The sequence below is a fragment of the Danio rerio genome, chromosome 17 (assembly GCF_049306965.1).
Source record: "Danio rerio strain Tuebingen ecotype United States chromosome 17, GRCz12tu, whole genome shotgun sequence".
NCBI lineage: Eukaryota > Metazoa > Chordata > Actinopteri > Cypriniformes > Danionidae > Danio > Danio rerio.
The window spans coordinates 1,379,663-1,389,668 of NC_133192.1; the positions used below are offsets into that span (position 1 = coordinate 1,379,663).

The 10,006-nt window shown below is 33.8% G+C and overlaps 1 protein-coding gene across 1 annotated transcript; it reads right to left on the reverse strand.

Moving 5' to 3' along the window:
• Positions 1-2,647: 2,647 nt before the first annotated feature.
• Positions 2,648-10,006, reverse strand: actc1b (actin alpha cardiac muscle 1b). Its single transcript, NM_131591.1, is given in 9 exon segments — positions 2,648-2,889; positions 2,982-3,163; positions 3,246-3,437; positions 4,189-4,350; positions 5,666-5,750; positions 6,032-6,142; positions 6,222-6,350; positions 7,874-8,021; positions 9,998-10,006. Coding segments are annotated over 8 exon segments (1,134 nt in total). The 5' UTR covers positions 8,003-8,021; positions 9,998-10,006; the 3' UTR covers positions 2,648-2,745.

Sequence of the window (10,006 nt, forward strand, 5' to 3'; positions counted from 1 at the left end):
ATTTAATGAATTTTGGCTAAGGGTGCTGCAGGAAATGTACATTTGTTATGCAAGATGTCCTTTATAATGCATGCACGTGTTTTATTTGGATGCTTTTACCATCTGAACATCATTTCTGTTGTATTTGCTTTAAAATGAAAGTTGCATGCACATATTTTATTTCAAAGACTATCATATCTTTTCATTTGTGTATTTGTTTAAGGAAATTTGAATTCTTAAGTTAGAGCATTTCGGTTGTTATTTATGCATATTTCATTTAGAATACTCTTTTAGTTTGGGGATTTATTCTGATTATAATTATTTTTCTTTACTCTTTAGTAGTAGTATATTTTTTAGTAGTATATTTTTAATGAATTGTGTTTAGTTGTGAACACTGCTTAGTTTTTATTCACTTTATTTGTGTTGGTCAGTATTATCAAAGTATAAAGATGTTGAAGTGCTGTAATGAAACTATTACTGTACATGACACAATGCTGCCATCTAGAGGAAAACACAAACCCAAATCAGTCCTTCAACTCGTGTTGTTTATGCAAAAACATATATTCGTTTAAATATTGGGCCCATTTTTAACCACTGGACTGCCAGAGATGGGTTGCAGCTGGAAGTGCATCTGCTGTGTAAAAATGTGCTGGATAAGTTGGCGGTTCATTCCGCTGTGGCGACCCCAGATTAATAAAGGGACTAAGCCGACAAAAAAATGAATGAATATTAACCACTGTAACTCTTAATTTACACGAGAATATGACAAATGTTATGATCAAATCTGAGACAATATATGTTGGTGAGGCGTGGTCGTTTGTTGTATTTTATTTATTTATTTATTTATCTATCTATTTTTTATTCTTATGCTTATTGTTACAAAAATGAATATCCTGGTGATACTTTTCCATCATAATGTTTATGTTATATTGCCAATAAGCAGAGTTATATTTAATGCATTTTATTAATTTTATTTATTTATATATCTATTTATTTATTTGTTGCTAACTGTTAAAAAAGGAATATCCTGCTGCTACGTTTGCTTCATAATGCAATGTACATTCCCAATAAACATACTTATAAACATAATAAAAAACTCAATTGAATGCATTTTCAATTTTATTTATTATTATAGACCATATTGTACCCTTATAAGTAAATATTAGCACATAAAGGGGCTGTATAAATATTTAAAGTGTCCATATTTGTACTTAAGAGTAAATATTAGGGTCAATACTGTAGTTTAAAATAATTATTAATACATTAGGGGCCTTATTGATACCTTAAAAATACATTTGAATACCTCATGGGTTCATTTAAGTAAATATTAGTACACAAAGGGTCCATACTACAGCTAATAATTAAATATTAGTACCTAAATAGTCAATATTGGTATACCTTAAAAGCAAATATTAGCACTTAAAGGGTCTGTAAAAGTAAATGTTAGTATTTAAAGTGTACATATTGTCAATTAAGAGTGAATATTAGGGTCAATACTGTAGTTTAAAAAGAATTATTAATACATTAGGGGCCATGTTGATACCTTAAAAATACATTTTAATAGCTAATGGGTTTGTTTTAGTTAATATTAGTAGACAAAGGGGCCATATTTTAGCTTATAATTAAATATTAGCACCCAAATAGTCTATATTGGTACCTTAGAAGCAAATATTAGCACTTAAAGGGTCTGTAAAAGTAAATATTAGTATTTAAAGTGTCCATATTGGTACTTAAGAGTAAATATTAGGGTCAATACTGTAGTTTAAAATAGTTATTATTACATTAGGGGCCTTATTGATACCTTAAAAATACATTTGAATACCTAATGGGTTCATTTAAGTAAATATTAGTACACAAAGGGTCCATACTACAGCTTATAATTAAATATTAGTATCTAAATAGTCTATATTGGTATACCTTAGAAGCAAATATTAGCACTTAAAGGGTCTGTAAAAGCAAATATTAGTATTTAAAGTGTCTATATTGCTATTTAAGAGTAAATATTAGGGTCAATACTGTAGTTTAAAATAGTTATTATTACATTAGGGGCCTTATTGATACCTTAAAAATAAATTTAAATACCTAATGGGTTAATTTAAGTAAATATTAGTACACAAAGGGTCCATACTACAGCTTATAATTAAATATTAGTATCTAAATAGTCTATATTGGTATACCTTAGAAGCAAATATTAGCACTTAAAGGGTCTGTAAAAGTAAATATTAGTATTTGAAGTGTCCATATTGTTACTTAAGAGTAAATATTAGGGTCAATACTGTAGTTTAAAATAGTTATTAATACATTAGGGGCCTTATTGATACCTTAAAAATACATTTTAATACCTAATGGGTTCGTTTTAGTAATTATTAGTACACCAAGAGTCCGTGTTTCAGCTTATAGTTAAATATTAGTACCTAAGTAGTCTATATTGGTACCTTAAAAGTAAATATTATATTAAAGGGTCCATATAAGTAAATATTAATCGGCTCCTAAAACTAAATATTAATATCTGAAGGGACCATTTATTGCTATTTGTTAAAAAAGATAATCCTGATGGTACTTTTGCATCATAACATTGTGTATAATCCTGTTAAATATATATATATATTAATGCATTATTTTTTTAATGGATGCATGCATGCAAGAGAAGACCCAAAACACTGCGATCTCTTATCACTTATCTGTTTTTATTACAACATGACATGTATATACAGTAAAAGAGACAGTACAAATGTACGGCTGAGAGACTGAGAGATTGCTGTTGGTTTAGAAGCACTTCCTGTGGACGATGGATGGACCTGCCTCGTCGTACTCCTGCTTGGTGATCCACATCTGCTGGAAGGTGGACAGAGAAGCCAGGATGGAGCCACCGATCCAGACGGAGTACTTACGCTCAGGGGGAGCAATGATCTACAGAGGGAGAGGCGGAGGAACATCGTGAGTGTCTCAGTGAGTGAGAATAAGCTGAAAGCTTGGTAAAAGTGCTCTGTGATCGTGCTCACCTTGATCTTCATGGTGCTGGGGGCCAGAGCGGTGATCTCCTTCTGCATACGGTCAGCAATACCAGGGTACATGGTGGTACCGCCGGAGAGGACGTTGTTGGCGTACAGATCCTTACGGATGTCAATGTCGCACTTCATGATGCTGTTGTAGGCGGTCTCATGGATGCCAGCAGACTCCATACCTGTGCAGGTGAGACACAAGATGATGCTCAGACTCATATGAGCTTTAATAACCAGCCTATTAGACCTGAGAGAGAGACGCACCAATGAAGGAAGGCTGGAACAGGGTCTCGGGGCAGCGGAAACGCTCATTGCCGATGGTGATGACCTGACCGTCGGGCAACTCGTAGCTCTTCTCCAGGGAGGAGGAGGAGGCGGCGGTGGCCATCTCGTTCTCGAAGTCCAGAGCCACATAGCAAAGCTTCTCCTTGATGTCGCGCACAATCTCACGCTCAGCTGTGGAGGGCAGATTCAGCACAATTAGGCTCAACACCCAACACATTAACACACAAACAATGATATCTCCGTTTTGGCGCGAACGCGCGTTAATTACCGCGAAAGTTAAACAAATTGGCGGGAAACACATAATTGACTAAACTGTTTAAGAGTTGTGTCCTTTATTATACACTCACAGGGATGCAAAACTAACGTAGTTTAAGAGTAAATATTCATAACACAACATTTATCGAAATTTATATACAAATAGTTTTACACAGTGGACATATTTATGACGATGTAAACACTGATATTTTGTATTTATGTCAATATATTAGCAGGAGTTTACTACACTACATACAGAAATGAAGTCTAGACAAACTTTATAATGTTGGAAAGGTTTTTGTCAGATATTTTACCACAGTTTATTTACATAAAAGCCATTATTAAGCTACAGAAATGGAGTCAACAAACATCATTAGTGGTGATGTTTGGTATTGCGCCCAATTTAATTGAAAGCTCATTTTTTGAGATATTACTTTTAAAATTGCATTACAATTTATTCAGATTTTTTGTACTTAATTATACTTTTAAATATATGTCAATTAATAAGTACAGACTTTTCTGTAAGTATACTTGAGTGCAATCTTAAGTATGATGTCTTATTTTTTTGTTGTTTAAATTAAGTATACTAATTGCACACTTGAATGCAGGTGTGTTTAATAAGTGTTCTGGCTTTTGTTTCTCCTGTTTTTTTCCCTAGTTTGCTCACCTGTTGTCACGAAAGAGTAGCCTCTCTCAGTCAGGATCTTCATCAGGTAGTCAGTCAGATCGCGACCGGCCAGATCCAGACGCATGATGGCGTGGGGCAGAGCGTAACCCTCATAGACGGGGACGTTGTGGGTCACACCATCACCAGCATCCAGCACAATACCTGCAGGCAGACACAGGATGAGTTTCAGAGAGCAGCAGTGTCTGTGTGTGTGTGTAAATCCAACAGGTGATGATCACAGCTGTCAGAGCCACACACACACATCATAATCTCACAGCATGCACTCACTGCCACACACTTCCACAGTCAATAATCACACTTCATAGTACGTGTAAGAGTCTGTATGGTCATTTTAAAACATCCTCTATGGGTGATTTACTCATTTCTTAATCATTGCATATGCACAGTGTCTGTTTATATACTTTCTGCCCCAGAACTTCTGTCCTTAAAACAAATTCCAGAAATAAAGGTACGCAAGCGGTCACTGGGGTTAAAAGGTACACTTTTGGATTTAAATATCATTACAAATATTAATACCTTACAAGTAAATAAAATACAATATGTAAAATAGCTTAAATGTAAATATTAGTGCCTAAAGGGTCCATATAAATGCATATTAGTATTTAAAGTGTTCATATTGGTACTTAAGAGTAAATAATAGGGTCAATACTGTAGTTTAAAATAATTATTAATACATTAAGGAGCCATATTGGTACCTTAAATATACATTTTAATACGTAAAATGTTCCTGTAAGTAAATATTAGTACATAAAGGGTCAATATTTCAGCTTATAATTAAATATTAGTTCCTAAATAGACCATATTGGTACCTTAAAAGTAAATATTAGCAATTAAAGGGTCCGTATAAATAAATATTAGTGTTTAAGGGGTCCATATTGGTACTTAAGAGTAAATATTAGGCTCAATACTGTAGTTTAAAATAATTATTAATACATTAAGGACCATACTGACACCTTAAAAATACATTTAATACCTAATGTGTTCATTTAATACACAAAGAGTTAATATTTCAGCTTACAATTAAATATTAGTACCTAAATAGTCTATATTATAGATATTAATATAAAAATTAATATCTAAAGAGACCATGTTGTAGATTAAATGTACATATTAGTACTTAAAGTACATATAAGTAACAATGAGAGTATCTAAAGTATGTAACTATGAGTACCCTAAGTGTTCAATAAGTGTTCATTAAAACTCTTAAGAGTTCATATTAAACCTTAGAAGTAAATATTAATATCTAAAGAGTTATATTTGTAGCTTGAAGGTAAATATTAGTATCTAAAAATGACCTTTTTAAATGTTCCACCAACTCTGACTCTTAACTATTAAATAGGATTATTGACTAGGGGAATGTTTACAGCTAATTGCTATATTTCTGCTTGTTCTGTTTTCTGTTGATCATCCATGCTCTTAATAACTGTGTAATGAGTATAAGTGTGTGTAGACTGACCGGTGGTACGGCCGGAAGCGTAGAGGGACAGCACAGCCTGGATAGCCACATACATGGCAGGGACGTTGAAGGTCTCAAACATGATCTGCAGGAAGAGAAGTAAGAGTTTGAGGAGCTGCAGATGTGTTCTCTCTGGGGTCTGCCTTAAAGGCTAGCACACATTTTTGGAGCCTAAAAGAAGTCTATTAGACATCTAAACCAGACTATTGATCAAATAGACTAGAATGAATGACTCCACATGTGAGGTCTAAGTAGATTTAGACTATTAGTGTATTAGATTTGTACTGTAGGTCTTGTTTTAGCCATGATGTATATGCTGAGATGTCTATTAGACTTCTTTTAAACACTAAATTGCTTGGTGTGTACCTGAGTCATCTTCTCCCTGTTGGCCTTGGGGTTGAGGGGGGCTTCAGTGAGCAGGGTTGGGTGCTCCTCAGGGGCCACACGCAGCTCATTGTAGAAGGTGTGGTGCCAGATCTGCAGAGCACAATCACTGTTACACACACACTCCCGCTGAACGCATGACTGTAAGCTGAATATGAGTGTGAGAGCGCACCTTCTCCATGTCGTCCCAGTTAGTGATGATGCCGTGCTCAATGGGGTACTTCAGGGTCAAGATACCTCTCTTGCTCTGAGCCTCATCACCTACGTAGCTGTCCTTCTGACCCATACCCACCATCACACCCTGATGGAGAGAAAAGGGGCGTTAGAGACCAGCAAACAGCACTCTTACCAGCGGGACAGCTTGGAAATAATACAACAGACAGCACTGATAAACTACAGGGACAGATCAGTTTGAGACTAGTGGAAAAACACATGCTGAATGCACATGTGGGAGTCTGGAGCACTCAACCATTCTGTTACACTGATATATACAGCAGTCAACATTTGAAGTGGATCGAAACCTTCCAGCAGACTTGTCCTAAATCTATTGATCAACACCCATTCTTGTCTTAGGGCCATCTTTTTTGATTCACTTTAAATCTTGACTACTATATAAATATATATACTTTTTATATGTATTTTCCTATAGCCTCTTTATAGCAGTATGAACTGTGTTTGAACTATCACTTTCAACGTTTGAGGCTCTTTTCTGTGTTTAAAATTATTATCTTCTATGTTAAAGGCTCTTTTCTGTGTTTGAAGCTCTTTATAATAGTGTGTGCTGTGTTTGAGGCTACACGTTTCTATGTTTGAGGCTATTTTTTGTGTTTGAAGCTTCTATTTTCTGTGTTTGAGGCTATTTTATGGGTTTGAGGCTATACTTTTCTATGTTTGAGGCTATTTTGTGTGTTTGAGGCTATTATTTTCAGTGTTTGAGGCTATTATATGTTTGAGGCTCTAGCTTTCTATGTTTTAGGCTCTTGTCTGTGTTTAAGGCTCTTATTTTCTGTGTTTGGGCTATTTAATGGGTTTGAGGCAATTATTTTCTGTGTTTGGGGCTCTTTTCTGTGTTTGAGGCTATTATTTTCTATGCTTGAGGCTATGTCATGTGTTTGAGGCTCTAACGTTCTATGTTTTAGGCTCTTTTCTATGTTTGAGGCTATTATTTTCTATATTTCAGGCTCTAGTCTGTGATTAAGGCTCTTATTTTCTCTGTTTAACGCTATTTTATGTGTTTGAGGCTATTATTTTATGTTTAATGCTCTTATTTTCTGTGTTTGAGGCTATTTTATGTGTTTGAGGCTATACTTTTCTGTGTTTAAAGCTATTTTCTGTGTTTGAGGCTATTATTTTCTATGTTTAAGGCTATTTTATGTGTTTGAGGCTATAACTTTCTATGTTTGAGGCTTTTTTTCTGTGTTTGAGACTTCTATTTCCTGTGTTTGAGGCTATTATTTTCTATGTTTCAGGCTTTTGTCTGTGTTTTAGGCTCTTATTGTCTTTGTTTAAGGCTATTACTTTCTATGTTTTAGGCTCTTTTTTGTTTAAGGCTATTACTTTCTATGTTTGAGGCTCTTTTCTTTGTTTAAGGCTATTACTTTCTATGTTTGAGGCTCTTATTTTCTGTGTTTGAGGCTATTTTATGTGTTTGAGGCTATTACTTTCTATGTTTGAGGCTCTTATTTTCTATGTTTGAGGATGTTTTATGTGTTTGAGGCTGTTTTCTATGTTTGAGGCTATTATTGACTGTGTTTGAGGCTCTTTATAACTTGTATGTGCTGTGTTTGAGGCTGTTTTGTGTTCATCCTGCAGTGTTTTTTTCACCTGGTGACGGGGTCTGCCAACAATGGAGGGGAAGACAGCACGGGGAGCGTCATCTCCGGCAAATCCAGCCTTGACCAAGCCAGAGCCATTGTCGCACACAAGGGCGGTAGTCTCCTCGTCGTCACACATGGTTGGTTTTCTGGTTGGTCTGTGCAGGACAAATCACAACAGCGCACAGTCAGACAGGCTGACAGTCTATAAATGCACATTTACAGTCAGCACAATTACACAGAAATGCACACGCTACATCCTGCTGTACTCTAGAGGCCTTAGGAAATAATGTCATAATAATAAACGTTCATTTACTGTAAAAAACAGCTTTAAAAGTGGCATCTGAAAGAGCAGTGTTCATAAAGACATATGACAAATGTCAAATGATCCATCAGAATGGCTAATAATGTTAACAGAATAGTGGAAATCTGATTAGCTTATACTTAATAGGTATTATAAAAACATTTGTTGTCATGGCTTTTCTGTATATCGTTATATAAACTAGTCCAAAAAATACAATGCAAACATAATAAAACTAAAATAAAAACACATGAAAGCTACACAAAAAGATAAACACGAATAAACTATAATAAAAATAATAGTTATGATTTAATATTAATGTTAGATGCATAAAAACTAGTTCAAAACGATTCTAATAAAATTGCTAATTAAAAACTACCATAAAAAATAGCAAAAAAACAAAAAATAAATAAATAAAATGAATAAACTATGAGGAGAAATTCAGTTCAAATATAACAGTAATAATACTGAGAATAAAACCTTGAACAAAAAGCTTAGCGAAGATAATAAAAATTAATCAAATCAGATGAAATCGACCCTAAAAAAAGAAAGGAGATATATTAAATAGTAAACTTGTAAAATATCAGCTATGCCTTAAGACACTGTTTTAAAACTAGAATTGTTATTAATTAATTTAATCCTAACGAAAGACTGATCAGCAAGGGTGAGCAGTAATGAGCATTGAGTTTAAAACTAGAACGTGAAAAAAATCACATAAAAACAATCCTAAAAAAATAATAAAAATTAAATAGAAATAATAATGACAATCAATTTATAATAGAGCTGATTTATAAACCACTAGCACGATTCAATAATTAACTATAATGAAGTTAATCTTGATGAAACATGTTCATTCAGTCTGCTCAGTAAGGTTAGGAGTTAGAAATCACGATTTTAAAACTAGAATCGAATAAAATCGACCCTAGAAATGAAATAGAAACAACATTTAAAAAGCACAACAATTGTTGATTTGAAATTGTATAATATATATATATGCTCAATAAAAAAGCACAACAATTCATTTAAAAAGAGTCGAATCATATAAAAATCAAACAATTAGTTTAAAATTAGAATCGGGAAAAAATCACATAAAAACGACCCTAAAAAATAATCAAAAATTAAATAGAAATAAACACGACGATCAATTTAAATAGAGCTGATTTATAACCCACTAGAATGATTAAATAATTCACTATAATGAAGTTAATCTTAATGAAACATGTTCATTTAGTCTGCTCATTAAGGCTAAAAGATGATTTTAAAACTAGAATCTAACAAAATCACATTAAAAACGAGCCTACAAATGAAATAGAAATAACATTTAAAAACCAAAATAGTCAATCTAATTAGAGCCGATACCTATTAAAAATCAACCATGACTTAGAAGGCAATTTTAAAACTACAGTGGTTAAATATTAATTATATTTAAATCAATCTTAATGAAACACGTGCTCATTTAATCTGCTCCGCAAGGCTAAAATAATCAGCAATGAGTAAGAAGATCATTTAAATCTAGAATGATTAATAATGAGTTAAATCTGAAGAAAGCACGTGTAGTTTGTGCTCAGCAAGTGTTACTGAAACCCAATCTCCTGCCGGCAGCTGAAGACTCGGACTGACAAATGCCAAAGAAAGGCTAGAGTTTAACAGGAGGACAAACGCTCTATTTCTGGTTTTCAGCTGTCGCTTCATGCATGCATTAGAGAAAACACTCTTTAAACCTAGCAGTTCGAGCACAAGACTAATAAGCAAAGTTAAAACTCTCCCGGTAGCTAATCCAGAGAAATCAATGCATTTAAAGCCTAGAGTCGAGCGCTGGTCTGTAGGACTCACCAAGTTGTT